Source organism: Myxine glutinosa, chromosome 7 (genome assembly GCF_964187855.1).
Source record: "Myxine glutinosa chromosome 7, kmMyxGlut1.1, whole genome shotgun sequence".
In the NCBI taxonomy this organism is placed as follows: domain Eukaryota; kingdom Metazoa; phylum Chordata; class Myxini; order Myxiniformes; family Myxinidae; genus Myxine; species Myxine glutinosa.
In genome coordinates, this window is record NC_136267.1 from 104,933,774 (window position 1) to 104,958,629 (window position 24,856).

A 24,856-nucleotide genomic window follows, 5' to 3' on the forward strand; every position below is an offset into this window, starting at 1 on the left:
AAGTCTGTTGGGAGCCGTTGGCGAGGTATGTGGATGGACAAAAGGACCACCGAGGCACTCGGAAACATGGTGGTGGGATGATGAAGTTGGAAAGAGGATTGACGAGAAGTGGAAGAAGTTCAAGGAGTGGCAGAAGGCGAAGGGTACAGGAGTAGAAACAGCAGAGCATGAAAGTTATAAGGCAGCCAAGAAGGCTGCAAAGAAAGAGGTAGCAAAGGCGCAGGAGGCATGTAGGAAAATGTTCGGAGAACGCTTGGATTCGGAAGAGGGTCAGAGAGCAGTATTCAGGATTGCAAAGCAGATAGCGAAAGAGGTGTGATGTGATGGGGGTGATTTGCTTGAAGGATGAAGTGGGACAAATCGTTGTGGACCCAGATGGAATTAAAGGAAGATGGAAAAGATATGTGGAAATGCTGTTGAATACAGAGAATGAATGGGATGGCAACATAGAGAGTAACCCAGTTTTAGGACCGGCAGAGAAGATAACTGAGAAGGAAGTTGAGGAAGCGATAAAAGCAATGAAGAGCAGAAAAGCGGGAGGGCTGATGGGAGTTGTGGGAGATATGTTGAAGGCAGCAGGAAGTTGAGGTGTGAAGAGAATGACAGAGATCTGTAATCTGGTGGTGAAAGAAAGCCGCATTCCAGTGGCTTGGGAACTGAGTACCCTCGTCCCTCTATACAAGGGGAAAGGTGACCCTCTAGAGTGTGGCTCGTACTGAGCGATAACGTTATTGGAGCATGGAATGAAGGTATTGGAAAGGGTGTTGGAGAGGAGGATAAGGAAGAAAGTGAAGATCGACGAAATGCAGTTTGGATTTATGCCAGGAAGAGGAACGACAGACGCGCTTTTTATTGTGAGGCAGTTGCAGGAGAAGTACATGGAGAAGAGGAAGAAGTTGTTTCTTGGGTTTGTTGATCTGGAGAAAGCATTCGATAGGGTTCCACGCAAAGTATTGACATGGGCAATGAGGAAGTTAGGAGTGGAGGAATGGTTGATCAGAGTAGTGATGGCAATGTACAAAAGAGCGCACAGCTGTAAGGACGAAGGACGGGAACAGTGGTGAGTTTGAGGTGAAGGTTGGAGTGCATCATGGGTCGGTACTAAGTCCACTACTATTTGTAGCTGTGATGGAGGTGCTGGCTCAGAACGTAAAGGAGGGTTTACCGTGGGAGTTGTTGTATGCAGATGATCTGGTGTTGATTGCAGAAAGTATGGATGGACTGAAGGAAAAGCTGAACAAGTGGAAGGATTGTATGGAGACAAAAGGTCTGAAGGTGAATATCGGAAAGACGAAGGTGATGGCAAGTGGTAAAGTATGTGGTGAGGTGGAAAGAACTAGGAAGTGGCCCTGTGCTGTGTGCAGGAAGGGTGTCGGAGTGAACTCCATTCAATGTACAATGTGCGCTGAGTGGGTTCATCAAAAATGTAGTGGTCTGAGAGGGTCATTTACCAGTGTGGCAGCTACATTCAAATGTAAGGTGTGCACAGAGGGAGCTGCAGATGAAGGAAATGTTGAGTTGGATCTTGGAGACGGCATGAAGCTGGAAGGTGTGAAAATATTTTGCAAGCTCGGAGACATGCTGAATGGAGAAGGTGGATCAGACTCGGCAACGGTTGCTAGAGTGAGATGTGCATGGAAGAAGTTTCGGGAACTGAGTGGCGTGCTGATAAGGAGGGGAGTGTCGTTGAAGCTGAAGGGAAAGGTGTATGCTGCATGTGTGAGAAGTGTTATGATTTATGGGAGCGAGACATGGGTAATGAACGTAGAGCAGCAACGAAGGTTGGAAAGGGTGGAAATGCGAATGGTTCGATGGATGTGCGGAGTATCGTTGAGAGAGAGGAAGACAAATGATGAATTGCGAAAGATGATGGGAATAGAGCCTGTGATTGATGTTGTGAAGAGGAACAGGTTGAAATGGTTTGGTCATGTGTTGAGGAAGGATGAAAGTGACTGGTTGAGAAGAGTGATGGAAATGAATGTAGAAGGAAGTAGAGGACGGGGAAGACCGAGAAAGACTTGGCTAAAGATGGTGGAAGAAGAAATGCGGGCAAGGGGGTTAACAAGGAGAGATGCAGAAAATAAGGCAAAATGGAGAAGATTGTCATGGGGACCGCAATGCTAACCGCCGCTCTAGCAGGGAAAATGGCCTTAAAATGCATGTTGTTGTTGTGTTGTTGTACTTACAACTCAGATTTGCTTTCAGAATGTGTTGACACTCTCATGAACTTGACCTAAAACATATAATGCACTCAACCAGAAACTGGCTGATTTTGTCCCCAGGCTTTGACAAGACATTTCATTGCCCTTTTCATGAATAATAATTCCAGACATGACACGGTAGGGAAAACGTTTTCCAAATTTTACCATTTCTTGGGCAAAAAAATATACATATCAATATTTTTGTCACAAGATGCATCTTGACACTGTCTCAGATATCCAATTGACTATCCAAAGAAATTATGTGCCACAGGCCGTGATGGTGACCTTCTCTCCGTGAAACAATCACAACAATAGCTGAACATAATGAACCCTTACAATTGTCAATGGAAATTTACTTTACATTTACCATGGATGTACAATGTTCACTACATGCAATTATGGGTAGAGTAAATTAACAAAAAATAATTTGGTCACTTACTGTACATAATTACAGTAGCTTCAAAATTAGTACAAATGGATTACACAGCAAGCATGGGTTATCCCAATTGTTAAACTCAATAAATGAATGGTTACCCACAAAGGAATCTTGAATCTTTCACTTTAATATATAATTTATCATAAACGTATTTACCATTCGTCAAAGTCTCTGTAAAGAGAAATTTAAATGTGGAACACGACAGACATAAAAACACAAGTACTGTACTGTACATGCAGAAATTGAAAATGAAAGGTTAAAGCTCCCTTGAGTTATTAACTCATTTTTGCTTGAATCAAACAGGCAATCACTGGGGTATTTTTAAACCAGATAATTTAAGGCTGGTTTGTGCAAGGGAGAAGTCGGACTGCTCATGGTTCCTCTGATGAAATGTCATGTCAAACTTGTCCCATTGCCATGGGCCATGAGGCACCACTCTGCTGTGCCCTTTCGAGCTATGGCTGTGGAAATACTGCATGTAGGGTCAGAATCACTGATGTAGCAATCCAATATCACCCGGGCACAGCTACAGCCTGAGAGTCAAACCTGGACTATGCCACCTGTCATGGCTGATCGATTTGTTACTATATTAAAGAGCACAGTGTGGCAGCCACAGAACGCTTACCCCAAACCAGAATTCTTCATGCTGCAAATCCCTGTGGCTCTCTCTACTCTACTGCAGCTTGACCCATTTCATATAAATATCAGTCAATCAGAAATTAGCTATCGACATTGGCTTGGTTTCCCCATACCCACTTTCAAGAATCCCCCAAAAACATTATATCACAACCTCTGTCATCCCCTCCCTCCACAAAACCCACCCAGCCCATGTGGGTGTCCACAATTGTAGAAATTTAAAGGAGAGGGGACTTGGCATCCACCTCTCTGTGCTCTTTGTGGGAAAGTAAATTATACTATAATGGTCTCAAAACAATCATTTCTGCTGGTGAGTTAGAGGCAAGAACAAGAGGTCAGGGCATCCCGCAGTATATATATTGCTCCCAAAGTTGCAAAAAGTAAGACATTTGTCCAGTGTCAAAACAAGAACAACAAAACAGCAACATATGTCTCAGTCACCAAAGTCTTGCTGAACTTTCCATTTCACATTCAAACCAATCCAGGCCATCACAAAATTAAACAAGAAAAAGAGCAATCGGAGATTGCAAACCCTCGCCAGGATGTATTTTGAGTGGTTTTTAAGGCTTTTGTGTTAAAACAAATATGGCGGCCGAACCACATGACCGATGACGTCATCATCATTTTTTTCTAAAGTAATTTATTCCTAGGTTATACTCAAGAAATTTTATCTTGATCGGATGAAGCTTTGTACTTGTCGAATTATGATGTCATAATGGAGGCACCTATGACATCCTCATTAACATATTTTATTCCCCATGGAGAGTTCTTTACAATGAGCCATGTCTCTATTTTTTCTATTCAGCACTTTCGGAGATATGGAGGTGCAATTTTTTTCGGTTTTTCCAAGATGGCGGCCGAACCACATGACTGATAACGTCATCATTATTTTTTTTCTCCACCAGTTTATGCCGAGATGGCGATCAAGAAATTTCAACTTGATTGGATGAGGTTTTGTACTTGTCGAATTATGACGTCATAATGGAGGCACCTATGACATCATCATTCACATATTTTATTCCCCATGGAGAGATCTTTACAATGAGCCATGCCTCAATTTTTTCTATTCAGCGCTTTCCGAGATATAGAGGTGCAATTTTTTTCGGTTTTTCCAAGATTGCGGCCGAACAACGTGACCTTTATATATGAATGAATGATCGTTTTAAGGCCATTTTCCCCGCTACAGTGGGGGTTAGCCTTGCGGGCCCCATGACAATCATGGTTCCCTGTTTGAGGCAATGTTTTTATGGCCGGATGCCCTTCCTGATGCCAACCCTTAGTCGCCTCTTACGATGCGCAGGGAAACGGTGTACCTATTCTAAACCGGGGTACACACCGGGATCATTCATCCAGGCAAGCTGGTACTCAATTTGCCGACCTCGGAAGGATGACAGGCTGTCAACCCCCCTGGTGTTAATTTAGCGATCGACCGGGATTCGAATCCAGGATCCTAGGATCCCAAGCCAGCACCCGAACCGCTAAGCCAACACCAAGCTAATCCAACACCTATGACATCATAATTCTCATTAAAAAATTATACAGGTGGAGGTGCACCTATGGTGAAAATTTCCTGTCAATCGGTTCATGTGTCTTTCACTGAGGAGAGGCTTCCGTCTGGCCACTCTGCCATAAAGCCCAGATCGGTGGAGTGTTGCAGTGATGGTTGTCCTTCTGGAAGTTTCTCCCATCTCCACAAAGGATCTCTGGAGATCAGCCAGAGTGACCATCGGGTTCTTGGTCACCTCTCTTACCAAGGCCCTTCTCCCCCGATTGCTCAGTTTGGCCAGGCAACCAGCTCCAGGAAGAGTCCTGGTTGTTCCAAACTTCTTCCATTTAAGAATTATGGAGGCCACTGTGCTCTTGGGAACCTTCAATGCAGCTGAAATTTTTTTGTAGGCTTCCCCAGATCTGTGCCTCGACACAATCCTGTCTCTGAGCTCTGCAGGCAGTTCATTCGACCTCCTGGCTTGGTTTTTGCTCTGATATGCATTGTCAGCTGTGAGACCTTATATAGACAGGTATGTGCCTTTCCAAATCATGTCCAATCAATTGAATTTACCACAGGTGGACTCCAATCAAGGTGTAGAAACATCTCAAAGATGATCAAGATAAATGGGAGGCACCTGAGCTAAATTTCAAGTGTTATAACAAAGGGTCTGAATACTTATGTCAATGTGATATTTCAGTTTTTTATTTTTAATAAATTTGCAAAACTTTCTAAAATCCTGTTTTCTCTTTGTCATTATGGGGTATTGAGTGTAGATTGATGAGGGAAAAAATGAATTTAAACGATTTCAGCACAAGGCTGCAACATAACAAAATGTGAAAAAAGTGAAGGGGCCTGAATACTTTCTGAATGCACTGTAAAACATATAATAAAGCGAGCGACAGACACAAGGGGGGGGGGGGGTAGGGGGGGGCGGGGGAGAGGGAAGCACATCAACAGTAGAGAACAGGGACATCGGGAGATCTGTGGAAGAGAGAGGGCTGGGACAGGGTAATGGGATAAACAAGATGGACACTACAGGGGCTTTCAGGAAAGAAAAACGGAATTTGAAGGAGGTGGATTTCGGGTGTTTTAAACAGGGGTAGAAAAGATCAAGGTTTTGGATGGGGGAAGATAAGAGATGGTGGTGAACAGCTGTTTTAAAGACCTGGAGGGAGGAGTGGGATTGAAGAGAGTGTAAGAGTTTGTTCCAAAGGTGGGAAAAATAGGAATCAAAGAGTGAAGGTGAGCGGAGCGTCTTCATTGTGGTAGTTTCACCAGAAAAGGGTTGCTGGCAGAACTTGTGCATCCTGAAGGAATATTTGGGGGACAGAGCACAGACAGAGCAGGGGAGCTAAGCCGGAGAGGAGTCGGTAGAAGACAGAAAGCCCGCCAACCTGCCTGCGGGTGAGAGAGTGAAAGGCCCTCAGAATCAGCTTCATCGTGGGAGATACCAATGATAATTGGGATTTTGCCTTGAGAACTTCCTCAAATCCATTTGGGATCGATTTAATTCGCTTATGGATGATGTATGTTTGAGTCAATCCTTTCCCAACAGTATTGCAATGCACTCCAGAGCATAGTTAGACTGCTCACATAAATCAAATTTCTCTCAAATGTATTCTTCATTCATTCTGTTAAGACAAAGTGTCATTCAATAATAACTACAACAAATTAATGAGTATGGATATACATCTTCGATATTATGACACATAGGATCTCAATATCCACAGGGAGGTAAACTTTTGTCAAGTTCTCTCGAAAGACATACCTGTCTATCTCCAATCTGCGTGCTTCTTCCTCTTCCCGCCATTTCCTCTCCTCCTCCTCACGCTGTCTCCTCTCTGCCTCTTCTCTTTGTCTTCTCTCTTCCTCTTCTTGCCTCTTTCTCTCTTCCTCTTCTCTCCGTTTCTCTTCCAGAAGTTTATGGTATATTTGACGTGCCATGAGGCCACGCCAATATTTTTGAAGGGTTAGCGCAGCAGTTCGTTGTCGTAGGAATATGCGTCTTTTCACTTGACCACGAAACCTTGTCTGAATGGCAATAGCACTGGCTCGTAGACACTGAAAATGTTTCCTGTGTGAATAAAATGAGAGCAGACAAAATTGCCCAATAGGTCTACACACGATTCACCAAATAGTTAGAAAGTACATCTAAAATGTAAGGTAAAGTATTAATTAAATACCGTCCCATCTGGGGAACTACGGATTTTGTGATGCAACACCCTGCCTGTGAAATAACAATCTGACAGTTTATAGTTAGGGTGAGAATCAAATCCAGACTAGAAAGCTCAAAGGTAAGTGTGCTAACAAGGAATATTGTCACTTTGATCAAAAATATAATTTGACCACTCGTTGGTATCATATATGTGTCATTCCACATTGCACTGGCCTCTTCTTCTTTTGTTTTTTTGTTTGCTTCCCCAATAGTCCCTCTTTTCTCCTGTCCGAATCTGCTGGACTTTTAACTCCTGAACACTGGCCGTCCCTTTCATGCAATGGCTAAATGACCAATTCCCAACTCATGCCCTCTGACTCATCACTCACATACCATATGTACCTTTGCACCTATCCCAACGTCGTCTTTTGTTCCGATGAAGGGTTAACACCTGAAACATCAGCTTGTTTTTGCCTCCTACAGCAACTATCATACTTTGATCAATGCTCCATTGATACAAACCATCAATTTATTGTAAGCATCTTATTCTTCTCAGCTTTGCCAGAGTCCAACAATTTTTATTTTTTTATACATGGGCTGAGGCTCGTAATATAGCGCGCGCACGCACACACACGACCCTTACTGGATGGCCATTGGCTCCCTACGGGGGGTCATCCGCCCTTTGCCAGGTGCTTTTTTTGGTCCTGGCAGGGTGTCACAGTCACGCTCCCCACGAGCAAAGCCAGTGAGGAGTGTCGGTTGATTTGCCGACAACCCGACTATGCGGCAGGTAGCACTGGGTTACATGTTACCAGTGGCAGTTCCAAATGACTGACCTGACCGAAATCAACTAAATTATATTAATTGTAAAATAAGGATGTGTATAATACTGGGTTGCCACTCCACAATCTTTAGGCTTCCCAGACCTCCCCCCCCCCCCCTCACATTTCCCACTCTCCCCTGCCATCTGAACCCATGTAGGACCGAGCACGGACATCTAGGCTGCTGCTATCAGATGAGCCAACTGCAAAAGTTAGTTGTGACTCCTCTCAATCCCCAGTCTCATTTTGTAATGCTGTGCACTACCTCACTTCTCAACTCCCTACAAATCAGTTTAACTACTACTTGCTCTTCCCCTATCTATCCAATTCTACTCCCACCCTCACAGTACCTCTTCAACTTAACTACCAACTACTCCCACCCTCACAGTACCTCTTCAACTCCCACCAATTCTACTCCCACCCTCACAGTACCTCTTCAACTTAACTACCAACTGTTAACAACACATCCCTCAAATTGTTTCTTCCCATTCTCCATATATATAGTTTATATTTAAAACACACACACCAATTGGTGTATTGACTCAAGCAACAGCGAATTGTACCCCAGAGGATATACAAATGCAGTTCAAATGTGCCCTCCGCTCTTAGGCCTGTAGGTTTCGGGGAAATGTTGAGAATAAATTAATAACATAATAAAATCCCACACCTCAACGAGCTTGGATGAGCTACTGTAGTCATGACAATGGCCCAAGAGGAGATACCAGTTTGTATTGCTGTATCAAATTTTTACATGGATTGTTGAATATTCACAAGAGCCTATCCTATAATGAATTCACTTTTCCCATTTTCCTTTTAATTCACTCCTTTATTTCTCTGCCACTACATGGAATCAGCTGGTAACTAGGGAAAATCTTTGGGAAGGCATGTGGACGCATCCAAATTGTATTTAGACCGCATACGTTACTTGCCGTAGCAGCACACCAGATTCTTTCCATTCCAAGTCAGCTCGGCGGACTACTCTTTCTCTTTCGAAATAAAACTACAGCAAAGTCGATGGTGGCCATTGCAAATCCCCATGCCTTCCACCTAAAGCAAAATTGAAGCATGGCAAAAGGTTCCACCAGAAATGATCAAACATCAAATTTTTGAGTGAGAATTTTTTCCCAATTTTGATCTTTGTGACTCCAAAGTCCTCACCCACTGGGGCATGAACCTGGGGGTCAAATCAAGAATTGTTACATATTTCATGCGTCTCCCAATGTTAATTGCATATACAAAGTTTCATTTAAAAAATGTTTTCAAATGTGCCTGTAATTGCATTTTTCGTTATTTGACCCTTTGACCCTGCCCCAAGGAGCATGTCCAAAACGACACTGCTCTTGCACATTCATGCCATGTGGTGATCATAATAATTACCAAGTTTGGTGAAATTCTGCCCAACCGTTTCGGAAAACATAGCGTGACAGACAGACAGAAGTGACCGACGGAGCTGATTACACTATCACCCCCACCTTCCCACCCCCATTTGTTTCAAAAAGTGTTGGCATAACTACAATCTGTCCCAAAGGACAAATCACTTATCCCAAGCGATGACATTATATGAATGCTTTGTGTTGCAACAAGCAAGCTTCACATGCATTCATGCACTTTCTTCCAAGGCCTCCAGTTCGCGTACATGCCCCTCCAAAGATCGACCTTCATTGGGATAAAAATTTTAAGGATCTCCAATTTGACTAACAAACATCAATAAAGCTGGACTACCATGAGTGGTCTCATGTTTGGCAGTCCTCCAAACCATAGTTAATAATGTAAAATGCTCATCCCAATGTAACTGATCGAGCCGATCGAATGACAGGTCAAACATTGAAACCAAATCCTATATTCAGCCAATGCTTTCCTTCTCGATATTAGGCTATGCAAAACACTGTTTGTCCTCACCTTTGTCAGCACACGATAAATACCTCCTCCAACGAAGGTGGACGGAGGTTAGGTTTTCACCCTCTGTAAGCAGGATATCTCAAAAAGTTGCTGACAGATTCGGACGAAATTTAGTGGACAGTTTGGGTGTGTGATGAGGACAAAATGATTCGATTTTGGTGAAGTTCCGATTCTGGATCCGCATACCCCATGGGGTTAATAACCGGTGTGGTTCAGAGTGAGGGGAGGACCCCAATTCTCTCATATAAATACACTATGTATTGTATATCGCTGCTCCTGGTGAAAGACGGTACTACAAGTAATTGTAAAATATGCCTATTCTGGGGGATTTATTCAGTCGAATTCTGGGGGAAATAACCCATCCGTAAAGACTGATTCTTCACTAATTTTCCACAATTGATCTACAACTGGGTACCTTCGTAACAATGCTTAATGTCAGGGGTTCTGTACATGGAGTCAACAATTGCACTGCTTCCTCAGATTTTCACAAATCACCAAGAATGTGACCCACCGACAAACCCTCCACTCCCCGAGAGTTAAAAAAAAAACTCCACAAGACCATGGGGTCAGCCTGCTTCAGATCCTGCTGCCCACTTTCATTATGAAAACCTCAAAATTTGTAGGAAAGGTGACTGCTGCAGGCACAACCACACTTCACAGTTTCACCTTATTATCCCCTATCCCAAACAATTAGAGCCTCTCCGTTGCAGGTACCCTCTCCCGAAGTCAATGTAGCAGTCATTTGGCATCAGGAAATCCAGATAAATTAAACCAAAGTTTTCGCATCTCTGCCACCGAAACCTCCATATCATATTCTGGTATGCCAAATTATATCGTAACAGTATCATGTCACAATATTTGTGTTGCTACAGTAATAGTTGGAGGCAAAGGCCCTGTAATGGTAGGGCGGGTCATACTCAGGTGCCAAAATGAATCTGAAGGAAATCCTAACATGAGGGGTGTCTATATTATGTGTTTTTTTTATGGGGAATTCAAATATGAGTTTATTTTTTGGATAGGATAACTCTAACCTACATCAATTTGTATTTCGCACATATGCGCCACACTAAGACATCCGCCAAACTAACACATGCGCCAAACTAACACATGCGCCAAACTAACACATGCGCCAAACTAACACATGCGCCAAACTAAGACATCAGCCAAACTAACACATCCGCCAAACTGAGACATCCGCCAAACAAGCACATGCGCCAAATTAAGACATCCGCCAAACAAACACATCCGCCAAACAAACACATCCGCCAAACAAACACATCCGCCAAACAAACATCCGCCAAACTAACACATGCTCCAAACAAACATATGCACCAAACAAACACATCCGCCAAACAAACACATCCGCCAAACAAACATATCCGCCAAACTAAGACATCCGCCAAACTAAGACATCCGCCAAACTAAGCCATCCGCCAAACAAACACATGCGCCAAACTAAGACATCAGCCAAACTAACACATCCGCCAAACAAACACATGTGCCAAACTAAGACATCCGCCAAACTAACAAATCCGCCAAACTAAGACATCCGCCAAACTAAGACATCCGCCAAACTAAGACATCCGCCAAAAGAAGACATCCGCCAAACAAACACATGCGCCAAACTAAGACATCAGCCAAACTAACACATCCACCAAACAAACACGTGTGCCAAACTAAGACATCCGCCAAACTAACACATCCGCCAAACAAACACAAGTGCCAAACTAAGACATCCGTCAAACTAACACATCCGCTTAGCTAACACATCCGCCAAACTAACACATCGGCCAAACAAACACATGCGCCAAACTAAGACATCAGCCAAACTAACACATCCGCCAAACAAACACAAGTGCCAAACTAAGACATCCGTCAAACTAACACATCCGCTTAGCTAACACATCCGCCAAACTAACACATCGGCCAAACAAACACATGCGCCAAACTAACACATCCGCCAAACAAACACATGCGCCAAACTGAGACATCCGCCAAACAAGCACATGCGCCAAACGAAGACATCCGCCAAACAAACACATCCGCCAAACTAACACATGCTCCAAACAAACACATGCGCCAAACAAACACATGCGCCAAACAAACACATGCGCCAAACAAACACATCCGCCAAACAAACACATCCGCCAAACTAACACATGCTCCAAACAAACACATGCGCCAAACAAACACATGCACCAAACAAACACATCCGCCAAACCAACACATCCACCAAACTAACACATGCGCCAAACTAACACATCCGCCAAACCAACACATCCGCCAAACAAACACAGGCGCCAAACTAAGACATCCGCCAAACAAACACATGCGCCAAACTAAGACATGCGCCAAACCACCACATCCGCCAAACTCACACATCCACCAAACTAACACATCCGCCAAACTAACACATCCGCCAAACTAACACATCCGCCAAACTAACACATCCGCCAAACTAACACATGCGCCAAACAAACACATGCGCCAAATAAAGACATCAGCCAAACTAACACACCCGCCAAACTAACACATCCGCCAAACTAACACATGCGCCAAACAAACACATGCGCCAAACAAACACATGCGCCAAACAAACACATGCGCCAAATAAAGACATCAGCCAAACTAACACATCCGCCAAACTAACACATCCGCCAAACTAACACATCCGCCAAACTAACACATGCGCCAAACAAACACATGCGCCAAATAAAGACATCAGCCAAACTAACACATGCGCCAAACTAAGACATCCGCCAAACTAACACATCCGCCAAACAAACACATGAGCCAAACTAAGACATCCGCCAAACAAACACATGCGCCAAACTAAGACATCCGCCAAAATAAGACATCCGCCAAACAAACACATGCGCCAAACTAAGACATCCGCCAAACTAAGACATCCACCAAACAAACACATGCGCCAAACGAAGACATCCGCCAAACAAACACATGCGCCAAACTAAGACATCCGCCAAACCAACACATCCGCCAAACAAAAACATGCGCCAAAATAAGACATCCGCCAAACAAATACATGCACCAAACAAAGACATCCGCCAAACTAACACATCCGCCAAACAAACACATCCGCCAAACTAAGACATCCGCCAAACTAAGACATCAGCCAAACTAACACATCCGCCAAACAAACACATGCGCCAAACTGAGACATCCGCCAAACAAGCACATGCGCCAAACTAAGACATCCGCCAAACAAACACATCCGCCAAACAAACACAATGTAATGGGGTAATGTCATCCCATCTACCCATCACTTTATTTTGAACCACATTGATCACAAGGCTAACCTTCAATTTTGTACTCAATTTGCAATTTTCTTATACTTAATTAAACCACAATTGATATTTTCCCCAGATATGAGGACACTTCTTCGCATTCCACAACAGAGTACTGCCCCATGTTCTCGGCCTATAGCAGTTTCTGTGGTCACGTGGAGGGCTATCTGAGTATACTTCTTGGGGTGTTGCTTTATCTTGCCTGAGAACACCATCTTCCCATGCCCTTGGTCTAGTGACCCACAGGAATCTCTCCATATGGCATTTGCCCATTCTCGCAGCAGGATCCCAGAATAGGCAAACTCTGTGACCATCAATAAGGGCATTTATATGGTCAGAACTACCATCCTTATTACCTGGACTCGGCCCACCAGACTATCACTTTGTGTTCCTGCTCCCTTCCAAAGCATCGTGGTGAGGTTTTCCATTTTGTCATTCGTACCTTTTAAGATAATGGCAAACCCCTTTTTTTCTTTTTTTGACCTTCCAGATCAAGGGGCGACAAATAATGGGCCAAGGTTGTCCATTTCATGGCCCGGTCTCTACAAAGTTGTCAACCTCACCATACACTAATGCTGCAATGGACGCCATACAGCCAACTTTATACTCACTTGTTACATTGAAAAAAAACGAACTGTCTACATTTGGAAACTACCCAAATATATAGCATTCAATAATACTTCTTAGAACCCCGAGTTAAAGTTGGAAACATTGTTATGCACAATGTAGTGCAAGATCTGACCTACGGAGAAAGGCAAGAACATGTGCACGGATAGTTGTGGCAGCTTTGTGCAGCTGAATCACTCTCTTCTTCTCTAGTTCACTCTCCAGAGACTCACGCAGAAATACCTGCCAAAACAAAGGAAACACTCGAGTATTAATCACTTCCACTCCCTGTATGGAACTCGTCACCGACTCAAGTGTATGGGTCAATAGAAGGGACCACTTCAAACTATCCTTCAGCAAAACTGCAACAGCATTTGAACTCAATGTAGACATATTTCATCTTTCAATGCTCTTCCTCTTATAAATTATCCACACCAATGCCTGTGAGTCACAATAACCATTGCAGTGAAATCAAACGTTACTGCAATTTAAAAAAAAATCAATTAAAAGAGACATAGATATGTACACCTTTGTTTTGCCAAGCTTCCATGAGACAGCATCAGCATCCACTGTGTGCAGGAAGGCAGCACAATGTTCACGTACATCTTCAGAATCTCCACCAATTTCCATCAGGACCTTGTACCTGCACAACACATCATATGAAAAGTGTTGGATACATGAACTAATATGTGCCTCCTTCCAGTCAACCTATTGGATCCATCAAGGGCAAGAACATAACATCCACACCAAAACATGACTGTAACCATCCATCCAAAGAGTTCTTTCATATAATATACACAACAAACACCACTGCTGTGTGTGATCCCTCACTGCATTGGCTCATGCCCAAATTGTAAGGATTTAGGATTAGTAATGATAGATTGTGAGATGCAGTCCCAAATTAATGGCTCCTAATTCAATTCCTCCCTTCCTCCTCTTGCTGCATTTGAGCTTGTTATCCAACATGTTCACCCCGTGTCCTCCTCTCCCTCCCATTGATGTCTTCCCCATGACCATTCTGCCTCTAAGTGTCCCCCCCACTGTCCCTCTAACTTGCTGTTGGTGTGTCTTCCCCTTTCCATGATGTTGTTCTTGTTCTATTCTACCTGTTCTGTTCTGGTCTGTTCTAACTCTTCCACAAGCCTCAACCTTTTATACAAACAAGACCGAAAGTCTATAACAGCGGCGGAGCTGTAGTACTCTACTCGCTGCAACGTACAGCTGTCCGTGTGTAAAAACACATGACAGGTTTGACCGATTTGATGCCAGGTTCGACCTGTACAGCATATAAATTAAAATGTCGGTTGGTAGTCAGCTGTCGTACGCCATCATAATGACATCATAGACGTAATGACGTAGTGTGACACAAAACTTCCACTACTTTAATATATAGATGATGATATATTTTAACCTCCAGTAACTTTGCAGTCACTACGAAGGGATTAGTGTTACGATTACATTTACTTTAATATTAACGTTACGTTATCATTATTACGAAAATGATATTACTATAAAAAAAACCGAGGCCAATTCCTTACATCCGCGTTATTAGTACCGTACACCGCTTATTATTGATTCATGAACCATACACCGCTTCAATCTAGAAACTTTGCAATAACGACAAAGGGATTGCAGTGTTACGGTTGTATTTACTGTAATATTAGTATAAACACTATTATTATTATTATTACGAAAACAACAACTGTATTAAGAAACCTGGGCTTACTTTGTCTGAAGCGGCCTGAAGGTGAGGCATGAAGCCTTAGGCCTATACGTACTGTGTTGTTGGAAGATCCGTAACGTCTATGCTTTCAATATTTCATGATCATTTTAGCAATCGGTTTGTTTGTGTTTCACACTAAATGAAGAACGTAAAGGTAGAGCATGGCGATTGTGATATATGACAGGTTCGACGATATGTTCGGCCTGAACGACATTGGAATAAATATGGCAGAATGTGGAGCCCGCTGTTGTACGCCTGTATGCCGTAATGACATCAGACATAATCACATCACCCTGCCATGTGACGAGATCCTCAGCTCTGATTGGTATACGTTTGAGGGGACATACATACATACAAACATAAATACGGACAGACGGACAAACACTGTTCTAGACTGCTTTGCCCTATGGGCTGAACCGTAAAAATAATAATAAATATGGAAAAAATTGCTTCAAGATAATCTCTTCTATAGATTTAGTTGTGGTTATTTTTTAAAAGGTCTTTTTCTATTTTGTAAAAACTATCTTTATCTACCACTTACACTCATTTGAAACAAAAAAGAGCATGTCCAACATAATGGCAAAAAAGTAAATAATTTGTGAACAACACCCTTCATGAGATATTCCTGAACATGAAGCTCACACATTATTTTCTTGACAACATTAAAATGGATGCAAGTCTGAAGATCGCAGGTCGAAAGAGTATTGGTTAGATTGTACAGCATATTTACTTGGTTCAGCCTTAGTTCTTGTAATAAACTTAGTAGTAGTTGTTGTTGTTGTACACCGCTCCTTTCCTATGCCATCGTCAGACACTGCATAACGTCATTGCTGGGCACTGAAGGGGGCCTTCTTGTTTGTTTTCTTGTTTTTCCGGGTGATATCTCAGCCATCATTTGAGCTAGGAAGCTGAACTTTCGGCACAATATTGAGCAAGTGCTTTGGCAAAAACGGTATTTTTGTTTTTTATGAAATGATTAATTGATCAATTACTTAATTATTATCAATTAATTAAGTACTTATTTATTTCCTTTCTCTTCTGGGCAATATCTTAGGCACCTTTTCAGCTAGGAGGCTGATATTTGGACATGGCAATGACCAAGTGATTTGGCTGTAAAGTATATTTTTGATTTATTGATGAATCAATTTATCGATAAATTATTTAATTATTCGATTTATCACTTAATTAATTAGTTTTTTTTAAGTTACAGATTCGGATGAAAGGGTGGTGGTTTAGGTAAATATTATATTAGACAATTGATTAATTATTTAATTATTTTATGATCATTATTTATTTATATTTCATTATTAATCAGTTTATTTATTTTCTTTCTCATCTGGGAAATATCTTCGGCACATTTTGAGCTAGGAAGCTAATATTTGGACACGACAGTGACCAAGTGATGTGGCTCCAAAGGATATTTTTGATTTATTGATTTATCAATTAATCATTTATTGATTAATCAATTAAATATTATTTTTTTCGATTTAATGAATGAATGAATGAATGAATGATCGTTTTAAGGCCATTTTCCGCCGCAAGAGCGGGGGTTAGCCTTGTGGGCCCCATGACAATCATGGTTCCCTGTTTGAGGCAATGTTTTTATGGCCGGATGCCCTTCCTGACACCAACCCTTGGTCACGCTCTTACGATGCGCAGGGATACGGTGTACCTATTCTAAATTGGGGTACACACCGGGATCATTCATCCCAGCAAGCTGGTACTCAATTTGCCGACCTCAGAAGGATGACAGGCTGAGTCAACCCCCCTGGCGTTAATTTAGCGATCGACCGGGATTCGAACTCAGGATCCTAGGATCCCAAGCTGGCACCCTAACCGCTAAGCCAACACCATGGCTTATTTAATTCATTTTCAAAAAGTTACAGCTTCGGATGAAGCACTGGTGGTTCAGGTATGCTATTAGCCAATTGATTAAGAAAATATTTTATGATCATTATTTATTGATTTTAATAATGCAATTAATCAATAAATGATTGTGCACCTCTCCCTCCCAATACAGTCTCTGAGATTCACGGCAGCATTGCCGGGCGCCTGAGGCGCCCCGGAAATTTTTGCGCAGGAGGGTATTTAATTATTTGGCATGAGGGGCGGTGTACTTTGAATGTATCTGTACTTGTTGTACACCGCTCCTTTCATCTGCCATCTCCAGGCGCTGCATAATGTCATTGCCGGGCACTGAAGGGGGCCCGACAATGACGCATGCTGAAAGGGAGTACTCAGTTTTCACTCTGGTTGTTTGTTTCCTTGTTTGTTTTCTTGTTTTCTTTCTTATTTGTTTGTTTGTTTGTCCGGGTGATATCTCAGCCATCCTTTGAGCCAGCCAGCTGAAATTTCGGCACAATAGTGAGCTAGTGCGTTGGTACAAAAGATATTTTTTGTTTTTTGATTAATTTATTTATTGATTAGTTATTTAAGTATTATCGATTAATTAAGTACTTATTCATTTCCTTTCTCATCTGGGCAATATCTCAGGCACCTTTTGAGCAAGGAAGCTGATATGTGGACATGACAATGACCAAGTGATTTGGCTGTAAAGGCTAATTTTGATTTCATGATTAATCAATTAAACGATTAATTATTTAATTGTTCGATTAATGACTTCATTAATTAATTATTTATCAAGTTACAGATTCGGATGAACCGGTGGTGGTTTAGTGACCACGATAGTGACCAAGTGATGTGGCTATAAAGGATATTTTTGATTTATTGATCAATCAATTAATCGATTCATTGTTTATTGATTAAGCAATTGTTTTTTTTTTTTAATTAATGACTTATTTAATTAATTATCGAAAAGTTACAGCTTCGGATGAAACACTGGTGGTTTTGTTATGCTATTATCCAATTGATTAAGAAATTATTTTGCAATTATTGTTTATTGATTTTAATTATGCAATTAATCAATCAATAATTGTACACCTCTCCCCCCGAATACCATGTCTATGTGCTACAAGGCGGTATCGGCGGCCGAAGGTGCCCCGGCAATGCTGCGATGGAGGATGTTATTTATTTTTTTGGCATGGGTGCAGTGTACTTTCAATGTTTCTGTACTTCTTCTTGTTGTTGTTGTTGTTGTTGTTGTTGTTGTTATCTAGCCCCGGACAGTTCTCTTGAACAAGCCCGCGGCACGAAGACAGGCGATTGATCTCCCAGGAGCGACCCAGAGATCCCCCACATTGAGGATGGAGTACCCTGCCTTCACAAAGTCAGGACCATGATAGAGTTAGAGTGGGGAGAGGGAGAGAGAAAGAGAGGTAGAGAGACAAGAGGGAAAGGGCCGGTCCATGAAGACTGTTCGGCACCCAGACTGTGACCGCGCTGCGCTGATAAATCTGGGGCAGCAGGGAAGAACGGGGAAGATTTGGCCCCCGACTTGCATTGTCGGGTACAACCACCACGAAGAGGCATCGCAAATTGTTGTTCATAAGCTTAGTTCAAGTTGAAGATGCCAGGTCTGGTCCATAAATCATGATGCCTTACTGAAATTGAGATGCATATTTCAAGACCTTTGGAGGACTCCGTTCCACCTTCTGAAACCCGCATATGGAGGTAACAACCAACGATATACACCTTTTTGTGATAAAATAAGAATTTTCACACATAATCACATAATCTTGATCACATAATCCTTGATCACATAATCCTTTGAAGTTTACTTTCTTAAACATGCTGGAAATATTCAGTTGGTTGCTCCCTGGCGACCCCGCCAACACCTGTTTGTTTTTTTCTCATCAGTTTGATGACTTTTCCCACGTCCAGAATGTCTCCAGCGATGAAATGGCAGTCTTTTAGCAACTATTGGTCACCTATAAACATGCACATCATACCCAACCTCATTTGATAACTGCCTACGGTTCAAAATCCTACAGTTTGTACTGAAGCCCACTAAAAATTTGATTAGAAGATTTTTTTTGCACATTGTAAATTCACCCTGTATTCAAATCTTTGTCGAGGTATCACCACCCAACATCATAATGGGCCGAGATATTTATTACACATGAATTACCTAATGGGGGGACTTTTATATAGCCAGCAAGGAATTCCAAAGCAGTAAGATTGAGCCTTCAGCCAGGTTCAACAAACGTGTCATGTTTTCTCAAGATGTTGCCCCTGCTATTATTTCATCCCATTCCTTTCCCCTCCCACTGTCATCTCCAGGCTGGTCATTTCTTATGGCAGGTGGATTCAAGTATGTCGTCATTCTTTGACGGCTCAATGTTCCTATCATCCCTACCAACAAAACACTTGCTAATACACTACCAACAAAGCCGATAGATGACAATTAACTTCAGAAATATCAACTCAGCTATGAGCATTACCATTATTTTGAGCATCAGAATAAATGTCTTTTGACAATTTCCAATAGTTACCTGCGAGCAGGAGGTGAAGTACTCAAGAGATTATGAGTAAGAGATAAATTCACACTACCTGCCAACAAAGTCAGCGAAAGGTCTGCGCACTGGAAATCCAGCCCGCCGGATTCGCACAGTTTCCAGCATTCCAGAATAACGCAGTTGGTTCAGCACCACCGATGGCTCAAAGCATGATGGAATCTGGCCACGTGTAAGAAAAACAGTGAAAAAGATCCCTCACATGCAAAATATTGCAGGCACCTTCTACTTGACTCGTCTTTGACAAAAGAGACGGACAAACGAAAAATGGCCTTTCTACTGTAGTAAAAGCATGACCATGAAGTAAAGATTGAGGTGATTTAAAAGGTTATTATACCCTATTGAAATTACAGTGTTATTATACCCCATTGAACACATTACTGCGTTAATATACCCCATTGAACTCACTACTTTGTTATTATACCCTATTGAACTTATGACTTTGTTATTATACCCTATTGAACTTATGACTTTTTTATTATACCCTATTGAACTCATTACTGTGTTATTATACCCTATTGAACCTCATTACTTTGTTATTATACCCTATTGAACTCATTACTTTGTTATTATACCCTATTGAACTCATTACTTTGTTATTATACCCGATTGAACACATTACTGTATTATTATACCCTATTGAACACATTACTGTATTATTATACCCAATTGAACACATAACTGCATCATTATACCCTATTGAACTCATTACTTTATTATATGCTATTGAACACATTACTGCGTTATTATACCACATTTTTTTTTTTTTTTTTTTTTTTCCTATACTGAATCGAGGCTCGTGAAAGAGCTGACAACCGCGAGGGAAAGACAGCACAGGGGGACCACGAGGGAAAGACAGTACAGGGGGACCACGAGGGAAAGACAGCACAGGGGGACCACGAGGGAAAGACAGCACATGGGGATTGGACATTGGACACATTACTGTGTTATTATACCCTATTAAACTCATTACTGCATTTTTATACCGTATTGAACACATTACTGTGTTATTATACCCAATTGAACACATGACTGCGTTATTATACCCTACTGAACACATTCTTGTATTATTATACCCCATTGAACACATTAGTGTTAGTATACCCTATTAAACTCATTACTGCATTTTTATACCGTATTGAACACATTACTGTGTTATTATACCGTATTGAACACATTACTGCGTTATTATACCCTATTAAACTCATTACTGCATTTTTATACCGTATTGAACACATTACTACGTTATTATACCCTATTGAACTCATTACTGCATCATCATACCCAAAACACACACGAAACACACACATTGAACACATTACTGTTATGAAACCCTATTAAACTCATTACTGAATTATTACACCCTAAACACACACACATATATATATATATATATATATATATATATATATATATATATATATATATATATATATATATATATATATATATATATATATATATAGATATATATATATATAGATATATATATATATATATATATATATATATATATATATATATATATATATATAGATAGATATATATAGATATATATATATATATATATATATATATATATATATATATATATATATATACGTATATATATATATATATATATATATATATATATATATATATATATATATATATAAACACACACACACACACACACTAACACACACACAAAAACACACACACACATATATAAAAACACACACATATAAAAACACACACACACACACACACACACACACACACACACACACACACACACACACACACACACACACACACACACGGTTTTTATAGTATAGATGCGGATTCGTTTCTAAACCCCATTTCGTCCGGATGGCGTTTGGCCATTGGCCAACACTCCTGTGTTCATTTATGTCATTACGCCACACGATTATCATTATATAAATTCTTCCCACAGTAGTTTATTCTATGTGAGAGGGTGACAATAGCATAATACTCTTCATGGCAATGTAATTATATTTCGAACGATACGCCCATACAACAACACAACACAACATGCATTTTAAGGCCATTTTCCCTGCGAGAGCAGGGGTTAGCCTTGCGGTCCCCATGACAATCTTCTCCATTTTGCCCTATTTTCTGCATCTCTCCTTGTTCACCCCGTTGCCCGCATTTCTTCTTCCACCATCTTTAGCCAAGTCTTTCTCGGTCTTCCCCATCCTCTACTTCCTTCTACATTCATTTCCATCACTCTTCTCAACCAGTCACTTTCATCCTTCCTCAACACATGACCAAACCATCTCAACCTGTTCCTCTTCACAGCATCAATCACAGGCTCTATTCCCATCATTTTTCGCAATTCATCATTTGTCTTCCTCTCTCTCAACGATACTCCGCACATCCATCGAACCATTCGCATTTCCACCCTTTCCAACCTTCGTTGCTGCTCTACGTTCATTACCCATGTCTCGCTCCCATAAATCATAACACTTCTCACACATGCAGCATACACCTTTCCCTTCAGCTTCAACGACACTCTCCTCCTCATCAGCACGCCACTCAGTTCCAGAAACTTCTTCCATGCACATTTCACTCTAGCAACCGTTGCCGAGTCTGATCCACCTTCTCCATTCAGCATGTCTCCGAGGTAGCAAAATGTTTTCACACCTTCCAGCTTCACGCCGTCTCCAAGATCCAACTCAACATTTCCTCCATGCGCAGCTCCCTCTGTGCACACCTTACATTTGAATGTAGCTGCCACACTGGTTAATGACCCTCTCAGACCACTACATTTTTGATGAACCCACTCAGCGCACATTGTACATTGAATGGAGTTCACTCCGACACCCTTCCTGCACACAGCACAGGGCCACTTCCCAGTTCTTTCCATCTCACCACATGCTTTACCACTTGCCATCACCTTCGTCTTTCCGATATTCACCTTCAGACCTTTTGTCTCCATACATTCCTTCCACTTGTTCATCTTTTCCTTCAGTCCATCCATACTTTCCGCAATCAACACCAGATCATCTGCATACAACAACTCGCATGGTAAACCCTCCTTTACGTTCTGAGCCAGCACCATCACAGCTACAAATAGTAGTGGACTTAGTACCGACCCCTGAGGCACTCCCACCTTCACCTCAAACTCACCACTGTTCCCGTCCTTCGTTCGTCCTTACAGCTGTGCGCGCTCTGTTGTACATTGCCATCACTAATCTGATCAACCATTCCTCCACTCCTAACTTCCTCATTGCCCATGTCAATACTTTGCGTGGAACCCTATCGAATGCTTTCTCCAGATCAACAAACCCAAGAAACAACTTCTTCCTCTTCTCCATGTACTTCTCCTGCAACTGCCTCACAATAAAAAGCACGTCTCTCGTTCCTCTTCCTGGCATAAATCCAAACTGCATTTCGTCGATATTCACTTTCTTCCTTATCCTCCTCTCCAACACCCTTTCCAATACCTTCATTCCATGCTCCAATAACTTTATCACTCGGTACGAGCCACACTCTAGAGGGTCACCTTTCCCCTTGTATAGAGGGACGAGGGTACTCAGTTCCCAATCCACTGGAATGCGGCCTTCTTTCACCGCCAGATTACAGATCTCTGTCATTCTCTTCACACCCCAACTTCCTACTGCCTTCAACATATCTCCCACAACTCCCGTCGGCCCTCCCGCTTTTCTACTCTTCATTGCTTTTATCGCTTCCTCAACTTCCTTCTCAGTTATCTTCTCTGCCGGTCCTAAAACTGGGTTACTCTCTATGTTTCCATCCCATTCATCGATAATGAAATTCATCCATAGATTCATGGATTCATCCATAATGAAACAAAAAAGTGAAACAATAATTACGGCCCTCTATTAGGTCCAGGCCACGGGGTGGTACACCCATCAACCCCTGCCCCCCTCTCTCGACGGCCCTGATTATACCCTATTGAACACATTACTGTGTTATTATACCCTATTAAACTCATGACTGCATTATTATACCCTATTAAACTCATTACTGTGTTATTATACCCTATTGAACACATTAGCTGCGTTATTATACCCTATTTATTTTTTATTTTTTGGGATATACAAGATCTAGGCTCGTGAAAGATCTAACATTCATCACGCAAAAAGTCAAACCGACACATAAAACACAAAATAAGAGGAGCGGTAGACAAGGTGGGGAGAGAGGGGAAAGGACACAAACACAACATTTGAGAGCAGGGACATCGAGAGAACTGTGGGAGGGAGAGGGCTTGGGGGGAGGTGGGGGGGGTATAAAACATATGGACAGTCCAAGGACTTCCAGGAAAGAAGTTGGTATTTCAAAAAAGTGGATTTGGGGTGAAATTAGCGGGGGTATAAAAGATCAAGGTTTTGGATGGGGGAAGATAAGAGATGGTGGTGAACAGCTGTTTTAAAGACATGGAAGGGAGGAGTGGGATTGAAGAGAGTGGGGGAGTTTGTTCCAGAGGCGGACGAAAAGGGGAATGAAAGAGTGAAGGTGAGCAGAGAGCCTAGATTTTGGCAGTTTAACCATAAGAGGGTTGCTGGCAGATCTTGTGCAACCTGTAGGAATATATGGGGGACAGAGCACAGAGAGAAGTCGGTAGAAGATAGAAAGACCACCAACCTGCCGGCGGTGAGTGACTGAAAGGCCCTCGGAGTTAGCTTCATCGCAGGAGATTCCAATGATTCTGAAAGCTTTGGTTTCAACAGCGTGAAGCTGAGCTAGATGCGAGGCAGGAGCACCGGCCCAGAGGGGGGAACAGTATTCCATTGAGCTGCGGATGAAAGCCTTGTATGTGGTGAGGAGCTCAGGTGTGCCAAGGAAGGACTTCACACGACGGCGGATGCCCAGTCGGCGACTGGCTTTGGCGGCCAGCTTGGAAATGTGGTTTTCCCAAGAAAGATCATGGGAGATAGTGAGACCCAAAAGCTTGAGCGACAGAACTTCTTGAAGAGGATTGTTGAGAAAGTAGATGGGAGGGTTTTCCAGTCGGTCTTTTCGGAGAGACATCGTAAGAGTGTGAGATTTGTCAGGATTGAAAGACATGTTGCACTTGTTTGACCAGTCTGTGATTTTGTCAAGGTCTGCAGAGAGTGAGGAGGCTGCAGACTGCCGATCTGAGGGATGAGGAATGGAGCGGCAGAGATGGAGTCATTAGCAAAGAGATAGAGAGGAATTTCCA

At 42.1% G+C, this 24,856-nt stretch overlaps 1 protein-coding gene across 1 annotated transcript in view; it reads right to left on the bottom strand.

Annotated features, from left to right (window-relative positions):
* LOC137431601 (unconventional myosin-X) overlaps window positions 1-24,856 on the bottom strand; it is a 330,046-nt gene that overhangs the window by 94,760 nt on the left and 210,430 nt on the right. Inside the window, exons 20-23 of the mRNA XM_068123112.2 lie at window positions 19,721-19,845; window positions 14,077-14,191; window positions 13,685-13,791; window positions 6,531-6,836 (exon numbers count right to left, since the gene is read on the bottom strand). Of these exons, the coding sequence (XP_067979213.2) occupies window positions 6,531-6,836; window positions 13,685-13,791; window positions 14,077-14,191; window positions 19,721-19,845 (653 nt within the window). The remainder of the gene's footprint in view (window positions 1-6,530; window positions 6,837-13,684; window positions 13,792-14,076; window positions 14,192-19,720; window positions 19,846-24,856) is intronic.